General features: G+C 45.6%; 1 protein-coding gene across 4 annotated transcripts in view; it reads left to right on the forward strand.

The window, feature by feature from the left end:
- Window positions 1-23,651, forward strand: part of LOC148136818 (uncharacterized) — a 55,915-nt gene that overhangs the window by 15,758 nt on the left and 16,506 nt on the right. For 2 of the 4 annotated variants that reach the window (XM_087983122.1, XM_087983124.1), the window contains 2 exons: window positions 9,950-10,027; window positions 12,243-12,351. In XM_087983122.1, the coding sequence (XP_087839248.1) occupies window positions 9,950-9,978 (29 nt within the window). In that variant the 3' untranslated portion in view covers window positions 9,979-10,027; window positions 12,243-12,351. The remainder of the gene's footprint in view (window positions 1-9,949; window positions 10,028-12,242; window positions 12,352-23,651) is intronic. The other 2 variants (XR_015754398.1, XM_087983123.1) reach the window with 1 other exon arrangement.

The following is a 23,651-nucleotide window of genomic DNA, read 5'->3' on the forward strand; positions in this document are numbered from 1 at the left end:
CAGAACTGATGTGACTGAGAAAAAAATGTTGGTTTATATGCAGAAGGTATAGGTTAAAGAGTAAATGATTGGGAATAGAGCCCAAAGAGAGAGAGAGAGGAGAAATTGGACAAAGGAGTGTATATCGATCTGGCTGGGGGAGGGTGAATAGCTGTTTATGGGGACTGTTAGTGGCTAATCACAGATAGTGTGTAATAGCAGGCTATGTAATAACAAGGCCTGGTGTGTGGGGTAGGGGGCTAGGACGCTAGGACGTGGGAGAGTTCAGCATCTGAAATTATGGAATTTGATATTAAGGCCAAAAGGCTGAAGGGTACCCGAGTGGGTGATGCGGTTTTGTTCTTCCAGCTTCGTTAACATGTGGCACTGGAAACGCACAGCAGGTCAGGCAGCATCCAAGTAGCTGGAGAATCGACGTTTTAGGTATATGCCCTTCATCAGGAATGTGCAGTGTGGGAAAGAGTGCTGAGAGATAAATAGGAGGGGGGGTGTAGGGTTGGGGGGGAAGGGAGCTAGGAAAGCAATAGGTAGATGCAGATGGGAGGTAATGGTGAGAGGGTGGAGTGGATAATGGGGAAGGAAGATGGACAGGTGGGTCAGTTCAAGAGGCCAGTGCCGAGTTGGAGGGTTGGAGCTAGGATAAGGTGGGGTGAGGGGAGATGAGGAAACATTGATGCTGTGTGGTTGAAGGGTCCCAAGGCGGACAATGAGGTGTTATTCCTCCAGGCTTCGGATGGCTCGATTTGGCGATGGAGGCAGCCCAGAATCTGCATGTCCTTGGCGGAGTGGGAGGGGCCGTTGAAGTTGTCGGCCACAGGGCAGTGTGGTTGGTTGGTACGTGTCCCAGAAGTGTTCTCTGAAATATTCCGCAAGTTGGCGTCCTGTCTCCCCACTGTAGAGGAGACCACATCGAGAGCAAAGGACTCAATAGGTGAGATGTTTGAATGTAAGAACTATCTCTGCTGAATGTGGAAGGATCCTTTGGTGTCTTGGATGGAGGTGAGGGGAAGGTGTGGGCACAGTTTTTCCACCTCTTGCTATGGCGAGCGAAGGTGCTGGGAGTAGAGGATGGGTTGGTGGGGAGCGTGGATCTAACAAGGAAGTCACAGAGAGAATGGTCTCCGAGGAATGCTGAAAGGACTGGGGAGGGAAATATATCTCTGATGGGGTCTGATTGTAGGTGGTGGAAATGATGGAGGGTGATGTGTTGTACCTGGGTGGAATGTGAGGACTTGGGGGATTCTATCCTTGTTGCAGTTGAAGGAGTTGGGTTCAAGGGCGGAGGTTTGGGAAGTAGAGGAGATATGGTGGAGGGTATTGTTGACCACATGGGAGGGGAAATTGCTGTAATTGAAATACGGATCCATTTGGTATGTTCTGGAGTGTTCTGCCAGTTTGTATCAAGCTTCACTGGAACATTGCAGTAAGTATGAGACAGGGATGTTGCCCAGGGAACAGGCTCGTGTGTTGAAGTGGCAGGCAACTGGAAGCTCAGGGTCTTTTTTGCGGCAGAACGTACATCAGCCACCATTTCCATCCCATCCACTGAGATGCTGCCCGACACCGGTTCCTGTTCCCTCTATTAACAGCTATGCACTCTCCCAGCCAGATCACTATCCAGTCCTTTTTCTTTCCACATGTTCCTTTGGGCTCTGTCCCCACCTATTATTCACTCTTTAACCCCTATCTCCTTTGCCATTGCACTGGGAGCTAAATTGCCCCTAGTTTTCAGAGATGTGTAGGTTAGGTGCAAGATAAATATTTGTCTTTACTATTCATCCTGCACTGACTGTGAGTTTTGTTGTGTGAATTCATTTTATGGGACATGAATTGAGACTGGGATCTCAAAAACAGGTTTTTACAGTCAGCAGAGACATCAGGACCTGAATATAATTGGCATTTAACTGTGGAAACAGAAAGGTTTTTCTGTTCTGTCTATGAGAAAATATCATTTACTGGGCGGCACGGTGGCACAGTGGTTAGCACTGCTGCCTCACCGTCCCTGAGACCTGGGTTCAATTCCTGCCTCAGGCGACTGACTGTTTGGAGTTTGCACGTTCTCCCCTTGTCTGCGTGGGTTTCCTCCGGGTGCTCCGGTTTCCTCCCACAATCCAAAGATGTGCAGTGTCAGGTGAATTGGCCATACTAAATTGCCCGTAGTGTTAGGTAAGGGGTAAATGTAGGGGTATGGGTGGGTTTCACTTCGGCGGGTCGGTGTGGACTTGTTGGGCCGAAGGGCCTGTTTCCACACTGTAAAGTAATCTAAATCTAATCTTCAATACTTTTGTAAAGCAAAAATCAGAGAGATTGACAAATTTGTGGCTGGATCACCCTTTGGGTGTGTGCTCTGTTCTGGGCCCTGCAGCTGAGGAAGGAGATATTGCCCTGAAAGGGAGCACAGATTTATCCAAATTGCACCTCATCTCTTTGCAGGAACTGTCAGATTTAGTCCCCAATCACCCACTTCGTAATGTTAACCTGTAAACTCTTTATTTTCAGTTCTCTGCAAACTACCCATTAAAATTCCTATGGACTAAAATTCCAGCATCTTTTCAGGTGGAATGTTCCAGATTCTGACAACTGAAAATGACAGGGCTGTACTGAGAATGCTGCTTGGCTCAGTGAGTGTGTTTTGGAGTTGGGTGAAAACAATGAGATGAGACAGGGAGAAGGTGAAGCTGAAACTCAGGTTTAGTTCAGGCCATTCAGAAATTCACATGGCCCCAATGGGAATAGCCAATTTTTATGAGATACCTGCTGAATATTTTGTAACAGATTTTAAAGTATAACATGTCAGCTTAAGTAAAGGTCGGGGATTTAGATTATAATGGACATGCTTGAAGTGAAGAAAGGTTGCTAGCTCATTTAAGTTCTCGCGATAGGAGAACTAGCTGAATCCAGAGAGACATTGTTACAGGAGACCTCAGATCCACGATGTTCTCCTCTTGTACAATGTGGGAAATAAGGGATGCTTCCAGTGTCCCTGGCGACAATATGTGCAGGAAGTGTGCCCATCTGCAGTTACTGGGAAACTGCTTTTCAGATCTGAAGCTGTGAATGGACTCACTGTAGCTCATCTGCAATTCTGAGGATGTTATGGACAGCACGTTCAGTGAGTTAGGAAAGGGAATGGATGACTATCAGATCAAGTAAAAGGCTCAGGAAGGAAATGCAGGAGTTCCCAGTGATCATCCCGTTATCAAACAGATACTGTATCCCGCTTCGGATTCTGCACAGAACAGGAGGAAAGAGAGTGACGGGGATTCAATAGTCAGGGGTACAGACAGACACTTCTGTGGCCACAGGCATGAATCCAGGATAGTATGTTACCTCCCTGATGCCAGGATCCGCGATAGCATGGATAGGTTATTGGACATTGTGGAGCTGGAGGGTAAACAGCCAGTGGTGGTGGAATCATCTCACTATGCAGACCATGTATCATTTACATTCTCCACTGCTTCTCACTCATGTCTGCTTCAAAAAGAGGGAATCACTGAGAAACACGGAATAAAATGGGGTCAGAGTCTCTGGTATAAAACTGTTGAACACAATGCCCCCATCTTCTCCATATTGGTCATCAAGCACACAGGCCCACTGCGATCATCTCATACCTTTTTGATATTAGAATAGATGATAGATGATTGGTTAATGTTTTGGGGAGGCAAATGAGCAGAGAGGTTTAGTAGGAAATTCTGGAGCTCAGGGTGCAGGAATCTGAGTTAAAAATGGGCTATCCTCAAGGCTGGAATTACAGAAAGGCACTTAGCAGAGAGATTTGTGGGGATCGAGATTACAGAGATAGGGAGGATTGTGTGATTGGAGGATGTTACAGAGATGCTTATGATAGCAGAGATAAGGAAGAGTTGTGAAGCTTCATGAGGTGACAGTGATAGGGAGAGTTGTGAACACGAAGACACCGAGAGTTAAGAGTTTCAAAGTTATGTATCATGGAAATGGACCCTGTGGTCTAACCAATCCATGTCGACTATAATTCCACCTAAACTAACCACACCTGCCTCTGCTTGGCCTATATCCCTCCAAATATCTCCTATTTATGTACTTATCCAAATAATTTTTAAGTATTGTAATTGTATTCACAGCTACCACTTCCTCTGGAAGTTCAACCCATAAGTGCAAAAATAGAAAAACTCATGTCTTTTTAAAATCTTTGTCATCTCTTCTCAAAGTCTATGCACCGGTGTCTTGAATCCCCCTTCATGCAGCCATTCATCTTATCTACATAGAACATAGAAGAATACAGCGCAGTACAGGCCCTTCGGCCCTCGATGTTGCGCCGATCCAAGCCCACCTAACCTACACTAGCCCACTATCCTCCATATGCCTATCCAATGCCCGCTTAAATGCCCATAATGAGGGAGAGTCCACCACTGCTACTGGCAGGGCATTCCATGAACTCACGACTCGCTGAGTAAAGAACCTACCCCTAACATCTGTCCTATACCTACACCCCCTTAATTTAAAGCTATGCCCCCTTGTAATAGCTGACTCCATACGAGGAAAAAGATTCTCACTGTCGACCCTATCTAAACCCCTAATCATCTTATACACCTCTATCAAGTCACCCCTAAACCTTCTTTTCTCCAATGAAAACAACCCCAAGTGCCTCAGCCTTTCCTCATACGATCTTTCTACCATACCAGGCAACATCCTGGTAAACCTCCTCAGCACTCGTTCCAGTGCCTCCACATCCTTCCTATAGTATGGCGACCAAAACTGCACACAATACTCCAGATGTGGCCGCACCAGAGTCCTATACAACTGCAACATGACCTCAGTACTCCGGAACTCAATTCCTCTACGAATAAAAGCCAGTACGCCATATGACTTCTTCACCGCACTATTTACCTGGGTGGCAACTTTCAAAGATTTGTGTACATGGACACCAAGATCCCTCTGCTCATCCACACGACCAAGTATCCGACCGTTAGCCCAGTACCCCATCTTTTTATTACTCTTACCAAAGTGAATCATCTCACACTTAGCTACATTGAATTCCATTTGCCACCTTTCTGCCCAGCTCTGCAGCTTATCTATATCCCGCTGTAACCTGCCACATCCTTCCTCACTGTCTACAACTCCTCCGACTTTCGTATCATCCGCAAACTTGCTCACCCAACCTTCTAACCCCTCCTCCAGGTCATTTATAAAAATGACAAACAGCAATGGTCCCAAAACAGATCCTTGCGGAACACCGCTAGTAACTGCACTCCAAGATGAACCTTTACCATCAACTACTACCCTCTGTCTTCTTCCAGCCAGCCAACTCCTAATCCAAACCTCCAACTCGCCCTCAATGCCATACCTCCGTATTGTTTGCAGTAGTCTACCATGGGGAACCTTATCAAACGCCTTACTAAAATCCATATACACCACATCTACTGCTTTCCCCTCGTCCACCTCCTTAGTCACCTTCTCAAAGAATTCAATAAGGTTTGTGAGGCACGACCTGCCCTTCACAAAACCATGCTGACTATCCTTGATCACATTATTCCTATCCAGATGTTCATAAATCCTATCCCTTACAATTCTCTCTAAGATTTTGCCCACAACAGAAGTGAGACTCACCGGCCTATAGTTACTAGGGTTATCCCTACTCCCCTTCTTGAACAAGGGAACCACATTTGCTAGCCTCCAATCTTCTGGCACTACTCCTGTAGACAACGAGGACATAAAAATCAAGGCCAATGGCTCTGCAATCTCCTCCCTAGCTTCCCAGAGAATCCTAGGATAAATGCCATCAGGCCCAGGGGACTTATCTATTTTCACCCTTTCCAGAATTTCCAACACCTCTTCTCTACATACCTCAAAGCCATCCATTCTACTTAATTGTGACTCAGTACTCACATTGACAACAATGTCCTGTTCCTGATTGAATACTGACGAAAAGTATTCATTCAGTGTCTCCCCAATCTCTTCAGCCTCCACACGCAACTTCCCACTACTATTCTTGACTGGACCTATTCCTACCCTAGTCATTCTTTTATTCCTGACATACCTATAGAAAGCCTTGGGGTTTTCCCTAATCCTACCAACTAAGGACCTTTCATGTCCCCTCCTTGCTGCTCTTAGCTCTCTCTTCAGGTCCTTCCTGGCTACCTTATAACTCTCAATCGCCCCAATTGAACCTTCACGCCTCATCTTTACATAGGCCGCCCTATTCCATTTAACAAGGGATTCCAATTCCTTATTAAACCACGGCTCCCTCACACGACCCTTTCCTCCCTGCCTGACAGGTACATACTTATCAAGGACACTCAATAGTTGCTCCTTGAACAAGCTCCACATATCAATTACGCCCTTGCCTTGAAGCTTACTTTTCCAAGCCACACATCCTAAGTCATGCCTCACAGCATCATAATTTCCCTGCCCCCAGCTATAACTCTTGCCCTGTAGTACACACTTATCCCTCTCCATCACTAGAGTAAAGGTCACCGAATTGTGATCACTATCCCCAAAGTGCTCACCTACCTCTAATTCTAACACCTGGCCTGGTTCATTACCCAGAACCAAATCCAGTATGGCCTCACCTCTTGTTGGCCTGTCTACATATTGTGTCAGGAAACCCTCCTGCACACATTGGACAAACACTGACCCATCTAACGAACTTGAGCTATAGCTTTCCCAATTAATATCAGGAAAGTCCCCCATAACAACCACCCTATTAGTTTCACTCTTCTCTTGAATCATCCTCGCAATCCTTTCTTCTACGTTTCTAGGACTATTAGGAGGCCTGTAAAAAACTCCTAACAGGGTGACCTCACCTTTCCTATTCCTAACCTCAGCCCAAACTACCTCAGATGGCGAGTCTTCATCCATCGTCCTTTCCACAGCTATAATACTATCTTTGACAAGCAATGCCACACCTCCCCCTCTTTTACCCCCACCTCTGACCCTACTAAAACATTTAAACCCTGGAACCTGCAACAGCCAATCCTGTCCCTGTTCTACCCATGTCTCCGTAATAGCCACAACATCGAAGTCCCAGGTACCAACCCACGCTGCAAGTTCACCTACCTTATTTCGTATACGTCTTGCATTGAAGTATACACACTTCAAACCACTTTCAGGCACCCTCCTTTGAAATTGATGCCATGTTCCTAAACTCCCTACACTCCAGGTCCTGCACCCTAAAGCTACAGTCTGGGTTGCCATGCCCCTGCAGAGTTAGTTTCAACCCCCCCCCCCCCCCCCCCCCCACCCAAGAGCACTAGCAAACCTCCCACCAAGGATACTGGTGCCCCTCCGGTTCAGGTGTAGACCATCCTGTTTCTAGAGGTCCCACCTTCCCCAGAAAGAACCCCAGTTATCCAAATACCGGAATCCCTCCCTCCTGCACCATCCCTGTAGCCACGCATTTAACTGTTCTCTGTCCCTATTCCTCGACTCTCTATCACGTGGCACGGGTAACAAACCAGAGACAACAACTCTGTTCGTTGTAACTCTGAGCTTCCAACCTAGCTCCCTGAAAGCCTGCCGAACATCCTCAGCGCTCCTCCTACCTATGTCATTGGTGCCAATGTGGACCACGACTTCGGGCTGCTCCCCCTCCCCCTTAAGGACCCGGAAAACACGATCAGAGACATCATGTACCCTTGCACCTGGGAGGCAACATACCAAACGTGAGTCTCTCTCGTTCCCACAAAACCTCCTATCTGTGCCCCGAACTAGCGAGTCCCCAATTACTACTGCTCTGCTCTTCTTCACCCTTCCCTTCTGAGTAACGGGGACAGGCTCCGTGCCAGAGACCTGAGCCCCGTTACTTACCCCTGGTAGTCGTCCCCCCCCCACAAGTATCCAAAGCGGTATACTTGTTCTTGAGGGGAATGGCCACAGGGGGTCCCTGCACGGGCTGCTTCCTCCCAGTCCCCCTCACTGTCACCCATCTATCTGCCATCTTTGGAGTTACTACTTCCCTAAAGCTCCGATCTATGACCCCCTCTGCCTCCCGAATGATCCTAAGTTCATCCAACTCCAGCTCCAGTTCTCTAACACGGTCTTGGAGGAGCTGGAGATGGGTGCACTTCCGACAAGTGTTTTCAGCAGGGATGTCCATGGCATCCCTCACCTCAAACATGTTGCAAGAGGAACATTGCACTGCCTTCACTGCCATCCCTCTGAAAGTAACCTTTTGTAAAAAAAAAAACTAGGTCTAAAGAATAGAACAAGCAAAATGCAGCACTTACCTACTTACCACAACGGTCTTATTATTTAGGTGAGAGGAGGAGGGCGGGTGGGAGACACTACCTCTGCAGTGCCTCGGGTTCTTCTCCTGCGCGCTTTTAAAGGGAAAAAAAACCTACCTGGCTGCCCCTCCGGTCTTTGTCACTTCCCCCTGCTGCTCCCGCTCTTTCTGTAAAGAGAGAAAAAAACACCGCTGTCCGCTACCGGTAAGTAATTTTAAAACAAACTGTCTTACCTTAGCTGCTGCTCACACTCCATGATTTTATATACCTCTAATAAGGCCACCCCTCAACCTCCTGCTCTCCAGTGACAGACATCCCAGCCTATCCATCCTCTCCTTCTAAAACAATCCCTCCATTCATGGCAACATCCTGGGAAACATCTTCTGAACCCTCTCCAATTTAATAACATCCTTCCTCTAACGGGGGACCAGAACTGAACACAGTGAAGAGGCCTCACCAACATCATGTATAACCTCATGACAGTGTCCCAACTCCTATACCTAAAGGTCTGAGCAATGAAGGTAAGCGTGCTAAACACCCACTTAACCACCCTGTCTACATGTGACACAAACTGCAAAGACCTGAACCCCTCGGTCTCTTTGTTCCACATCACTACTCAAGGCCTTACTTTTAATTAGTGTAATTAATTAATGAGGCTAAAGGAGATGTTTGTTTTATTAAATATAATATCTTACATTTATTCAAATTAAATTCCATCTGCCACATTTCAGCCCATTCACCCAATTGATCAGGATCCCTCTGTATTCGTGGATACAGTTTTTGATGTCACCCACAAACAAACCATGCTTTGTATATTCTAATTCAAACCATCTACACACATGACAAACAAAAATGGACCCAGCACCGATTCCTGGAGAACACTGCTGGTCACTGGCCTCTAGTGTGAAAAACAACCCTCTACTATTACTGTCTCCTATTGTTAAGCTAATTTTGTATCCAGTTGGCAAGCTCTTGCTGAATCCCATGGGATCGAACTTTACAACTTCGTCTCCCCTGCACAACCTTTTTAAAGGCTTTACTAAAGTCCAAATAAACAATGTCTGCCACTCTGCCCTCATCGATCTTCTTGGTGACTACCTTAAAAATCTCAAACAAGTCTGTGAGACACCCTGTTAAGTAACCATGTTGAGTGTCCCTAATCATTCCTTAACTCTCCAAATACATGCAAATCCTATCCTTCTGAATCGCCTCCAACGGCTTACCCACCACTGAGATCTACAGTTCCTGGGCTGCTCCTTATACCCCTTCATTAACAAAGGTACAACATTAGCCACTCTCCAGTCATCAGGCAGCTCACCTTTAGTTATCGATTATACAACTATTTCTCCATGGTGCCCACAATTTCCTCTCACCTAAACTGTTCCCGTCCTATCACTTCAGTCACTTGCCCTGTCTGATCAGACAAGAAAAGGTCAGGTGTTGCTTGCTTCCTGATAGGAACATTTAAATATTGATAAAGAACATTTCTTGAACTCATTTAACACATTCTTTACCAACCAAACCTTTCACACTATCGTAATCACCTACTACTATAACCTTATTGTTGTGACTGTATATCGGAGATCTCTCTGTATATTTGTTCCTTATATTCTCCCTGATTATTGCAGCCTCTATAGTACCATCTGACCAAGGTGATTTTTTTAAAGTTTGAAAACACCATTTTGTTTTTAAAAAATCTTTCCTCTGCGATTTAAATATAAATCTCTTTTTGTTTATTCACTCAGATGTGGATGTTTACCCTGAGGGCAGTTGAGAGTTAACCACATTGCTGTGGGTCTGGAGTCACATGTTGGCCAGACTGGGTGAGGATGACAGTTTCCTTCCCTAAAGGGCATTAGTGAACCAGATGGGTTTTTTCCTAACAGTCGACAGTAGTTTCATGGTCATCATGAGCCTTTTCATTCGAGATTTTATTGATATCAGATGCCACCATCAGCCATGATGCTACCATCTAACCGTAATCCTCGGAAGATTGCTCATATTACTCGTCTAGCAAGAATATCATCTGGCCATTGCCTCCCTTTTTAGCAATGTATTATTTTTAAAAAGCTCCATCATTCTACGTGTACAATTTGAGGTAAAATTACACACATGCAATTTCTGAAGCTGGAGAGGGATTACAGAGACAGGGAGGGATGTGGGTCTAGTGGGGGATTGTTGTCCAAACATCACTGTGGTGTACATGGACTGCAGCATTTCAGGGAGGCGGTTAACCACCACTTTCTCCAAGACATATAAAGGTGGCCAATAAATACTGGTCTGGGCAGCAAAGGCAACCTCCAGTGAATAAAACCGAGCAGTGACCTCTCCCAGCTGACTTGTTGTGAAGGTATAAACCGCTCGGAAATGCAGCTTGGAGAAAAGAGAAACAAACAGTGACATTTCACAGCTGCCCTCCGAGAGACCTCGCTCTCTGAGCTGCTCACAGCCGGATCAGCTCAGTGGGTTTCAGTCTCTTGAAACATCAATTTTAGACGGTTTTATTATATTAATAGTGAGAAAGGGGAGGGTTTCTTTTTTATGTCTTTCGGTCTGCTGTTTAAATGTTTAAAATATAAAGCGTAAGCATTAAGTTATTCTCGGGCAGTATTTTTCGAGCAGTAAGACTGTGCCTTTGTCTTGGTCTGTAGATTGTTAAGGCGGAGAGATGGCCTGTTGTAGAGTGGTGTGCTGTTCCTGCCGGATGTTGGAGATTAGAGAGAGTTTCAGTGATCCTGATGATTGTGTCTGCAGGAAGTGTGTTTGCAAATCCTATCAGATCACATGGATTGGTGGAGGAGTGATTAAAGGCAGTGAGGTATTGACAGGAGCCGGGGGGTGTGATAGGTGGCAGTCTCAGGAATGCAGGATACTGCAGATACAGTCAGGTAGATGGGTTACCACCGGGAAAGCTAGGAGGGGTAGGCAAGTACTGCAGGAATATCCAGTGGTTATCCCCAGCTCAAACAAGTGTACTGTTTTGGAAAATGTAGGGGGTAATAGACTTTCAGGGGAATATAGCACTGACTGCCAAGTTACTGCGACTGAGACTGGCTCTAACATAATGTAAGGTATACCCAGTTCCACGCAAACGATGGTGATAGGGGACACTCTAGTCAGGGGCACAGTCTGCCATTTCTGCAGCTGACAGTGAGACATCAGAATGGGGTGGTGCCTCCCTGATGCTAGGGTCAAGGATGTCTCACAGAGGGAGCAGAATATTCTCAAAGGGGAGAATAGCCAGTGGGAGGACATTGTACATTGGTACCAATGGCATAGGAAGGGGAAAGCATGGGGTCCTGATGAGCAGGGAGATTTGCTAGTTCCACTCGGGAGGTATTAAACCAGTGAGGGAGTTGGGGTAAACCTAAAGAGATGGTGAGAAAAGAGGGATGTCCGAGGCTGGTACTGTTCAGATTAGACTGTCAAGGCAGGCAAGAGCAAGCCACAGAATAAAGTGGGACAGACCAGTTACACTGCATTTATTTCAGTGCAAGATGCCTGACAGGTCAGGCAGATGGGCTCAGGGAATGGTTTTGAACATGGCACTGGGATATTATAGCAATTACAGAGGCATCACTCAGGGATGGATAGGACTAGCAGCTTAATATTCCAGGGTGTAGATGCTATAGAAAGGGGGCAACTGTACAGGGGGAGTGGCGTCTTTGATTCGGGATAACATTACAGCTGGGCTTCGGGAGGATATTCCTGGGAGTACATCCAGGCAAGTTACTTGGGTGGTACTGAGAAATAAGAAAGGGATAACCGTCTTACTGGGATTGTATTATAGACTCCCAATAGTCAGCGGGGAATTGAGACACAATTTTACCAGGAGACCTCAGTTATCTGTAAGAATAATATGGATGCAATTTTAAGGGGTTTTAACTTTACCAACATAGCCTTGGAGTGCTGTAGTGTTAAGGGTTTGGATGGAAAGGTATTTGTTCAGTGTGTACGAGAACATTTCAGATTCAGTTTGTAGGGTGTACCTACTAGAGAAGGAACAAAACCTGACCTGTTTTCTTTATTCATTCACAGGATGAGGCTGTCACTGGCTTGGCCAGCATTTATTGCTTTGTTTAACCAGAGGGCAGTTAAGAATCAGCCACGTTGCTATAGGTCTGGAGTCACGTGCAGACCAGAACAGGTAAGGATGGCATTTTCCTTCCCTACAGGTCATGAGTGAACCAGATGGGATTTCCCAACAATTGACAATGGATTCATTGTCGTCACAAAATTAATTTTTCCAGATATTTATTGAATTCACGTTCCAAAATCTGCTGTGATGGGATTCAAACCCAGGTCCCCAGAACGTTATCTGGGTCTCTGGATTAATTGTCTAGCGATAATTTCACTCTGTCATCGCTGCCTCTTAGGAAATGAGGCAGGGTGAGTGACCGAGGTATCAGTGGGGCAGCACATCAGCACCAAAGATCCCACAGTATTGTGGCTTAGTGGTTAGCGCTGCTTCCTCAGCACCAGAGACCTGGGTTTGATTCCAGCCTCTGGCGACTCTGTGTTGGAGTTGGCACGTTCTCCCCAGTGTCTGTGAGGGTTTCCTTCGGGTGTTCCAGTTTGCTCCCACAGTCCAAAGATGTGTAGGTTAGTTGGATGAACCACGTTAAATTTCCCATAGTGTCCAGATGCAGTAGATGAGGTTTGGGGATGTGCGGAGAAATCTCTGCCTGATGTGAAAAGATCCTTTTCGTGTCTTGGACAGAGGTCAGAGGGAGGTGTGGCCTCATGTTTTACATATCCCGTGGCGGCAAGGGAGCGTCAAGGGTGTGGAGCGTGGGTTGGTGGGAGGGTGTGGGCCTAACAAGGGTGTTGTCGATGGAATGGTCTCCGTGGAACGCAGATAGGGGTGGAGAGGGAAATATGTCTGTGGTGGTGGGATCCGACTTTAGGTAGCAGAAATAACAGAGGTTAATGCACTGTATCTGGAGATTAGTGGGGTGGAAGGTGAAGACTGCAAGGTTATAATCTTATTGTGGTTGAAGTGGTGGGATAAAGGTGGAGGTGCGGGAAGTGGAGGGTATACATTGGAGGGCATTGTTGATCAAGTGAGAGGGAAATTGTGGTCCTTGAAGTAGGAGGCCTTTCTGGGATGTCCTGGGGTGGAATTGGTCCTCTTGGGTGCAGATATGGCAGAGGCAGAGGAATTGGGAGCACAGGATCACACTTTTGTACTTGAGGGAAATCAGGAGAGCAAAAAGAAGACATGAAATAGCTTCAGGCACTGGTTTAAGTAGAATCCAAAGAGATTAAACAAATATATCACAGACAAAAGTTTAACTGGACCAGAGAATAGGACCCCTTAAAGATCAACAAGGCTGTCTATGAAACCACAGGGAATGGGAAAGATATGCAAATATTTCATATCATTTTTTACTGGAGAAGGATATAGAAACTTGAGAGTTTGGAGAAATAAACAGAGATACCTTGAAAACTGTCCATGTTACAGAGGAGGTGGTACTGGATGTCTTAAATGGCATCAAGGTTGATAAAGTCCTGGGACCTGATCAGGTGTATCCCAGAACTTTCTGGAAATCTAGAAGTGATTGTTGGGCCTCTCCTGAGATATTTGTATCGTTGATAGCGACAGGTGAGGTACCATTATTTTTAAAAGGTGGTAAGGAGAGGCCATGGAACAAGAGAACAGTGAGCCTGAAGTCTGTGGCAGGCAAGTTGTTGGAAGGGATTCTGAGGGACAGGATATCCATCTATTAGGAAATGTAAGGAATGATTAGGGAGAGTCAATGTGGCTTTGTACATGCACAATTGTGTCTCACTAACTTGACTGAGTGTTTTGAAGTGATAAAGAAAATTGATTAATCCAGGCGGTGAATGTTGTTTATGTGGACATTCAACAAGTTTCCACAAAGCAGACTGGTTAGCAGGGTTAGATAACATGGAATGCAGGGAGAGCAAGCCATTTGGATACAAAACTGGCTTGAAGGTAGTAGACAGAGGGTGGTGATGGAGGGTTGCTTTGCGGACTGGAGGCCTGTGGGCAGCAGTGTGCTACAAGGATCGATATTGGGTCCTTAAATAATTGACTTGGATGTGAATGTGTAAGGTATGGTCAGTAGGTTTACAGAAGGCACCAAAATTTGAGGTGTAGTGGACAGTGAAGAAGGTTAGTTCAGAATGCAACAGGATCTTGATCAGATGGGTCAATGGCGCAAGGAATGGCAGATGGAGTTCAATTTAGACAAATGTGAGCTGTTGGATTTCGGAAAGGCAAATCAGGGCAGGACCTGTACACTTAATGGTAAAGTCCTGGGGAGTGTTGCTGAACAAAGAAACGTTGGAGTGCAGTTCATAGTTCCTTGGAAGTCGAGTCACGGGTAGGCGGGGTAGTGAATGCAGTGTTTGGTCCACTCCCCGTTATTGGTCAATGCATTGAATGCAGCTGTTGTGACGTCATATTGTGGTTGTACAGGACATTGATTCTGGGATTCTGTTTTCAGTTCCAATCTCCCTGTTCTCGGAATGATGTTGTGAAACTTCAAAGGTTTCAGAAAAGGTTTGCAAGGACTTTGCCAGGGTTGGACGGGTTGAGCTATTGGGAAATGCTGAATAAGTAGGGACTATTTTTCCTGGAGAGTTAGAGATTGAGAGGTGACCTTATAAATGTTTATAAAATCATGATGGACCTGGATAAGGTGAGCAGTCAGGGACTTTTTCCCAGGTTCTGTGGGTTCAGAACTAGAGGACACAGGCTTAAGATGAGAGGGAAAAGATTTAAAAGGGATCATTTTCCTCAATGAACAGAGTTATCAGAATCTGGAACATTCCACCTGAAAAGGTGCTAGGATTTGAGTCCATAAGGAGTTTACAGGTTAACATTATGAAGTGGGTGATTGGGACTAAATCTTACAGTTCCTACAAAGAAATGAAGTGCAATTTGGATCAATCTATGCTCCCTCTCAGGCCAAAAAAGACCCTGAGCTCCCGGTTGCCTGCCACTTTAACACGCGAGCGTGTTCCCTGGCCAACATCTGTCTCATGCTCAGGTGCAGTGTTCCAGTGAAGCTTGATGCAAGCTGGCATAACACTCCAGAACATACCAAATGGACCATATTTCAAGGACTGCAATTTCCCCCCACATGTGGTCAACCCCAATGCCCTCCAGTGTATCTCCTCCACTTCCGACACCACTGCCCTTGAACCCCACCCCTCCAACCTTAACTCACACACATTGTTATCACATTGCCTGCTATTGCACACTACCCACGATTAACCACTAATTGTCTCCGTTGACAGCTATTCCCCACCTACATCACTCCACAATTGGAGCTGCCAAGGACACAAACCTCTGGAATATCCTCCCTAACCCCCTCTGTCCTCCGTTAAGATTGTTGGGCCTCTCCTGAGATATTTGTATCATTGATAGCGACAGGTGAGGTGCCATTATTTTTAAAAAGGTGGTAAGGAAAGGCCATGGAACAAGAGAACAGTGAGCCTGAAGTCTGTGGCAGGCAGGTTGTTGGAAGGGATTCTAAAGGGCAGGATATACGTGTATTTGGAAATGATTAGGGAGAGTTAAAGTGGCTTTGTTTGTGCAAAATCGTGTCTCACTAACTTGAGTGTGTTTTGTTTCTTGAAGAAGTGACAAAGACAATTGATGGCAGCCTGTGAATGTTGTCTCCATGGGCATTGAACAAGGTTCCACAAAGCAGACTGGTTAGCAAGGTTAGATAACATGGAATGCTGGGAGAACGAGCCATTTAGATACAAAACTGGCTTGAAGGTAGGAGACAGAGTGGTGATGGAGGGTTGCTTTGTGGACTGGAGGCCTGTGAGCAGCAGTGTGCTGCAGCAATGGATATTGGGGCCTTCAATAAATGACTTGGATGTGAATATATGAGATATGGTCAGAAGGCACTAAAATTGGAGGTGTAGTGGGCAGTGTAGAAAGTTAGTTCAGAATACAACAGGATCTTGTTCAGATGGGCCATTGGAACGAAAAATGGCAGACTGAGTTCAATTTAGATAAATGTGAGCTATTGTATTTTGGAAAGGCAAATCAGGACAGGACTTATGCACTTAATGGTAAAGTCCTGGGGAGTGTTGCTGAACAAAGTTCCTTGGAGTTCAGGTTCATTGTTCCTTGAAAGTAGAGTCGCAGGTAGGCAGACTAGTGAAGGTGGTGTACAGTATGCTTATATTTATTAGTCAATGCATTGTATACGGAAGCTGGGACGTCATATTGTGGCTTCACAGGACATTGATTAAGCCATTTCAGGAATTCTGCTTTCAGTTCGAATATCCCTGTTCTGGGAAATTTGAAAGGAGTCAGACAAGATTTGCAAAAACATTGCCAGGGTTGAAGGATTTGGGCTACAGGGAGAGACTGGGGCTATTTTCCCTGAAGAGTCAAAGACAGAGGTGACTTTATGGAGATTTATAAATCATGAGGGGCATGGATACGGTGAACAGCCAGGGTCTCCCCCCTCCCCAGGTGAGGTGGGTCCAAAACAAGAGCACATGGGCTTAAGTTGAGAGGGCAAAGATTTAAAAGGGATCTAAGGGGCAACGTTTTCAAGCTGAGTGTGTTGTGTGTGTGGAATGAGCTGCCAGATGAAGTAGTGGAGACTGATACAATTACAACATTTGAAAGGCATCCATGAATGGGATGGGTTTTGAGGGATAGGGCCCAATAGCTGGCAAATGGGACTCCAGTAGTTTAGGATTCCGAGTCGGCATGAACGAATTGGACCGAAGGTCTGTTTCTGTGCCGTCCATCTCTATGACACTAATAAATTAAGATGCGTTCCTCTTTTGTGGAGAGCGAGCAGAAGCACAGATAATTGTCCTTGGAGCTGAGATGGTTAAGCAGTGATTTGGACCAGGTGCAGATTTGTTTCCAAACAATTAATTTGCAGAGAGAGAGGAATTGTTAGCACGATCACAATTATTCGTAACTACTTTCAGGTAACTGGCAAATAATGCAGAGTGAAAATGGGAACATTATTTCACTCAGTAAGTTTTGCACACCTGGAATAGGCTGAAAGGCAGCTGGACACAGATTCAGCAGGTGTTCTCAAACAGATTTATAATTTTACCTTTTAAGGAAAGACTTAGTGGGCTTTGGGCAAGTGAGAGGGGAGTTGGGACAGATTTGCAGCATCTCCAGCGGGAGAGAGTACAGCCCCAATTGGCTGAATAGCCCCCAGCCCCTGTGCTCTGTGATACTGCCCCATTCACTGTGAATGATGAAATTCATCACAGGGCAGAGAGAGAGAGGATCCCACCACTTACCTCACAATGGGGCCCGGCTGATTGATCTCAAACAAGTACACTGTTTCGGAAAGCGTCGGAGGTCACCCTCTCAGGGGCATATCGCACTGACAAGCAAGGTACTGGTACAGAGACTGGCTCCAATGTAATGTGAGGTATATAAGGTTCCTGGTGATCGATGGTGATAGGAGATTCTCTGGTATAGGGTACAGACTGCCGTTTCTGCAGCTGACAGTGAGACATCAGAATGGGTGGTACCTCCCTGGTGCCAGGGACAAGGATGTCTCGGAGAGGGAGCAGAGTATTCTCAAAAGGGAGTATGATCAGTGGGAGCTCATTATACATTAGTACCAATGACATCGGAAGAGGAAAGGATGAGGGTCTGACGAGAGAATATAGCAAATTATCCTGGAGGATAAAAAGTAGGTCTTCGTGGGTAGTAATATCTGGATTACTCTTTGTGCCGCATGCTAGTGAGAGTAGGAACAGCAGGATAGAGCAGATGAATGTGTGGCTAAGGATCTGGTGCAGGGGAGAAGGATTGCCATGTTTGGATCATTGGAATCTCTGCTGGGGTAGAATTGACGTGCATAAGAAGGATGGATTGTACCTGAATTGGAAGGTGTCGAATATCCAGGCAGGGAGATTGGCTAGTGCTACTCTGGAGGCATTAAACCAGTGAGGGAGTGGGGGGTAAACCTAAAGAGATAGTGAGAGAAGAGGTATGTCTGAGGCTGGTACAGTTGAGAAGTTAGACAGGCAAGGGCAAGGCACAGAACGAGGTGGGACAGAGCAGTTTCACTGCATTTATTTCAGTGCAAGAGGCCCGTCAGGGAAGGCAGATGAGCTGAGGGTATGGTTTTGAATATGGGACTGGGACATCATGGATATTACAGAAACGTGGCTCAGTGATGGATAGGATTGGCAGCTTAATGTTCATGGGTGCAATGGGAAGGATAGAAAGGGGGACGAGAGGAGGCAGAATGGCGTTTTGGATTAGGGATACCTTTATGGTTGTGCTCAGGGAGGATATTGGGAGTATTTCCAGTGAAGTTACTTGGATAGAATTGGGAAATAAGAAAGGGATGATCACCTTGTTGTGGTTGTCTGCTTGGGTTTCGTCTGGTTGCTCTGGTTTCCTCCCACAGTCCAAAGATGTGTAGGATGGGTGGGTTATCCAGGCTGAATTGCCCATAGTGTTCAGGGATGTGCTGGCCAGGTGGATTGCTCATTGGAATTGCAACGTTATAGGGGTAGGGTAGAAGGCTCTGATGTTCAGTGTGGATGTGATGGGCTGAATGGCCCGCTTCCACGCTGTCTGGATTCTCTGATAATTCTACTAGCTTTAAAATAGTTATAGAAAATAATAGACCAGATCTAATAGGAAGCCTTCTAATTTGGACAATTTCGATGGCACAAGGTAAGAACTTGCAAAATTTGTTTGCGGGAGGTTATTTCCAGGGAAAGGGATGGCTGGACAAAAGAGTAACCAGGCAGAGAATAGCAACCCTCAAAAATCAGTAAGGCTGTCTATGGAACCGCAGGCGGTGGGAGAGATTCTGTAAGTATTTCACATCAGTTTTTACTGAAAAATGATATGGAAGCTAGAGCGTTTGGAGAAATAAATAGTGATAATTTGGCAATTGTTCATATTACAGTGGAGGAGCTACTGGATGTCTTAAAAAGCAGAAAGGTGGATAAATCCCAGGAATCTGAGCAGGTGTATCCCAGAATTTTGTGGGAAGCCAGGGAAGTGATTGCTGGGCCCCTCGCTGAGATATTTGTATCATCAATTGCCACAGACAAGGTGCTGGAAGATGGGTGCCATTATTTGAGAAAGTTAAAAATCACACACCAGGTTATAGTCAAACAGGTTTATTTGGAAGTGTGCTTCCAATTAAACCGTTTAGACTATAACCTGGTGTTGTGTGATTTCTAACTTTGTACACCCCAGTCCAACACTGGCATCTCCAAATCATTATTTGAGAAAGGTAGTAAGGAAAAGCCAGGGAACTATAGACCGGTGAGCCTGAAGTCAGTGGCAGGCAAGTTGTTGGAAGGGATTATCAGGGACAGGATTTACATGTCATTGGAAAGGCAAGAAAAGATTAGGGATAGTCAGCATGGCTTTGTGCATGGAAGTCATTAACTTGGACTTGAGAAAGACACAAGGTTCCACATAACAGGCTGGTTAGCAAGTTCAACACCATAGAATACAGGCGGAACTAGCTATTCGGATACAAAATTGTTTGGAAGATCAAAGAGTCATAGATGTACAACACAGAAGCAGAGACCCTTCGGTCCAACCAGTACATGCTGACCAGATATCCCAATGCAATGTAGTCCCACCTGCCTGCACCCGGCCCATATCCTTCCTATTCATATACCTATCAAGATGCCTTATAAATGTTGCATTCGTCCAACCTCCACCACTTCCTCTGGCAGCTCATTCCATACACGTACCACCCTCTGTGAAAACGTTGCCCCACAAGTCTCTTTAAAGTCTTTCCCCTCTCACCTAAACCTATGCCCTCTAGTGCTGGGATCCAACACCCCAGGGAAGAGACTTTGTCTATTTATCCTATCCATGCCCCTCATGATTTTATATACCTCTATAAGCTCACCTCTCAGCTTCCAACGCTCCAGGGAAAATAGCCCCAGTTTATTCAAAATCTATTCAACCCCCAGCTGAGCTCAAATCCTCCAATCCTGGTAACTTTCTTGTAAATCTTTTCTGAACCCTTTCACAACATCCTTCCGATAGGAAGGAGACCAGATTTGTACGCAATATTCCAATAGTGGCCTCACCAATGCCCTGTACAGCCACAACATGACTCCCAACTCCTGTACTTAATGTTCTAACTATATGCCGCCTTCACTATCCTATCTACCTGTGGCTACACTTTCAAGGAGCTATGAACCCGCACTCCAAGGTCTCTTTGTTCAGTAACACTCTTCAGGACCTTACCATTAAGTGTATAAGTCCTGCTAAGATTTGATTTCCCCAAATGCCACTCCTCAGCCCATTCACTCATCTGATCAAGATCCCGTTGTACTCTGAGGTAATTGTTTTCACTGTCCACTACACCTCCAACTTTGGTGTCATCTCACTAACTATGCCTGCTATGTTCACATCCAAGTCATTCATATAAATGATGAAAAATAGTGGATCCAGCACCGACCCTTGTGGCACTCCACTGGTCACAGGCCTCCAGTCTGAAAATCAACCTTCCACCACCACACTCTGTCTTCTGCCTTTGAGCGAGTTCTGGATCCCAATTGGTTAGTTCTCCCTGTATGCCATGAGCTCTAACCTTGCTGAGCAGTCAGTGTCTTGGTGGAGGGTGCTTTTAGGACTGGAAGCCTGTGGTGAGCAAAATGCTGTCAGGCTGGGTGCTGGGTCCACTGCTTTTTGTCATTTATATCAATGATTTCCATGTGAATATAGGAGCTATGGTTAGTAGGTTTACAATAGACACCAAAATTGGAGGTGCAATGGACAGTAAAGTTACCTCAGAGTACAATGAGACTCCGATCAAATGGGCTGAGGAGTGGCAGATGAAGTTTAATTTTGATAAATGTGAGGTTCTGCATTTTGGAAAAGCAAATCAGGGCCGGACTTCTACACTTAATGGGAAGGTCCTGGTCAGTGTTGCTGAACTAAGAGATCTTGGAGTGCAGGTTCATAGTTCCTTGAAAGTGGAATCATAGGCAGGGTAGTGAAGAAGGTGTTTAGTATTCTTGCCTTTATCGGTCAGTGCATTGAGTACAGGAGTTGTGACGTCATTTTGCGGCTGTACAGGACATTGATTCAGTCACTTCTGGAATTCTGCTTTCAGTCCTGGTCTCCCCACTATCGGAATGATATTGTGAAACTTGAAAGGATTCAGAAAAGATGTGCAAAGATATTTCCAGGGTTGAGCGATTGAGCTATAGGGAGAGGCTGAATAGGCTGAGGCTGTTTTCACTGGAGAATCGGATGCTGAGGGGTGACCATAGAGGTTGATAAAATCGTGAGGGGCATGGATAAGGTAAACAGCTCGGGTCTTATTCCTGTTTAAGTGAGTCCAAAACTAGAAAGCACAGGCGTGAGGGAAAAGATTGAAAAGGGATATTAGGGGCAAAGTTTCAAGCTGAACGTGATACGTGTATGGAATAAGCTGCCAGAGAAAGTGTGGAGGCTGGTATAGTTACAACATTTAAAATGCATCTCATTGGATATGTGATTGGGAAAGGTTTAGAAGGTTATGGACCAAGTGCTGGCATATGGGACGAGATTAATTTAGGATATCTGGTCGGCATGGACAAGTTGGACAGAAGGGTCTGTTTCTGTGCTGTACATCTCTATGGCACTAATAAATTAAAATTAAGATGGGTTTCTCTTTTATGGAGAGTTAGCAGAAGGTCAGACAATTCTCCTTGGAGCTGGGAAGGTTAAGCAGTGATTTTGACCAGTAGTTGATTTGTTTCCAGGATATTTCATTTATAGAGAGACAGAGTGAGAAATTTTTAACGTCACAATTTTTAGTAACTACTTTCAGGTAACTGGCAAATAATGCAGGTTAAAAATGTGAAGATTATTTTACTCACTAGGTTCTGAGCATCTGGAACAGTTTGAAAGACAGCTGAATGCAGATTCAGTAGCTATTGTCAAAACAAATTTGAAATTTAACTTTTTAAGGAAGGATTTGGAAGGCTATGTCCAAATGGGAGGTGAGTTGGAACTGACTGGCACTATCTCCAGAGGGAGAGAGTACAGCCCCAATGGGCTGAATAGCCCTCAGCCCCTGTGCTCTGTGATACTGCCTCATTCACTGTGAATGATGAAGCTCATCACAGGGCAGAGCTGTAGAGATGTACAGCATGAAAATACATCCTTTGGTTAAACTGGTCCATGCTGACCAGATATCCCAACCTACTCTAAGTCCCATTTGCCAACACTTGGCACATACACCCTTCCTATTCATATACCCATCCAGATGTCAAATCGTATAATTGTACCAACATCCTCCACTTCCCGACAGAAGATTCCATACACGCACCAACCTCGGTGGGAAAAAAATTGCCCCTCTGATCCATTTTAAATTCTTCCCCTCTCATCTTAAACCTATGCCCTCTCATTCTGGACTCCCCCACCCCAGGGAAACGACCTTGTCTATTTATCCTACCCATGCCCCTCCTGATTTTATAAACCTCTGTGAGGTCACCCCTCAGCCTCTGATGCACCTGGGAGGATCCCACCACTCAGGTCACAATGGGGCCTGGCTGATTGACACAGCTTCAGACCAATAGGAGATTTGGCGTGATCCTCCAGCCAATGGGAATAAATGAGGGGTGGGTTCAGCAGGCCAACACATGACCATCAGCTTTGCAGGCGCAGTGTCACTGTGAGGGGGGACTCAGTGAGTGTGAAGGGAGTGGGAGAAACAGCAGAGACTGGGAGGGAGATGGAGGTGGTGTGGACTGGGAAGGTTGATAAACACTGTTTCAGTCTGCTAGACCTGAATTAGATACTCCGGGTAAATTGAAAGAACTGTGGATGCTGTAAATCACACATAACAACTGAAAGTACTGGAAAAGCTCAGCAGATCTGGCAGCATCTGTGAAGTGAAATCGGTTCGCATTTTGGATTCGGTGTCTAATCCTCAGGAACTGATGCTACTGAGAAAAAATGTTGGTTTTTATGCAGAAGGTAGAGGTTAAGGAGTAAATGATGGGGGGAATAGAGTCCAAAGAGAGAGATAAGAGCAATTGGAGAAAAAGAGTGGATAACGATCTGAGGGAGAGGGTGAATAGCTGTTTATGGAGACTGTTAGTGGCTAACCATAGGTAGTGTGTAATGCCAGGCTATGTAATAACAAGGCCTGGTGTGTGGGGTAAGGGGCAAAGACACTAGGACACGGGAGAGTTCAGGACCTAAAATTATTGAATTTGATGTTGAAGCCAGAGGATTGTAGGGTCCCCGACTGGGAGATGAGGTGTTGTTCTTCCAGCTTGTGGTGCTGGAAAAGCACAGCAGGTCAGGCAGCATCCAAGGAGCAGGAGAATTGACATATTGGGCATGTAAGCACTTCATCAGAAATGTGGGAGTTGGGGGAAGAGGGCTGAGAGATAAATTAGGAAGGGTGTTTGAGGTTGGAGGGAAGGGAGCTATGAAGAGACTAGGTAGATGTAGATGGGGTAGTGGTGAGAGGGTGGAAT

The sequence above is a fragment of the Chiloscyllium plagiosum genome, unplaced genomic scaffold (assembly GCF_037043375.1).
Source record: "Chiloscyllium plagiosum isolate Xiang-an unplaced genomic scaffold, Cpla_swu_hap1 HiC_scaffold_45, whole genome shotgun sequence".
NCBI lineage: Eukaryota > Metazoa > Chordata > Chondrichthyes > Orectolobiformes > Hemiscylliidae > Chiloscyllium > Chiloscyllium plagiosum.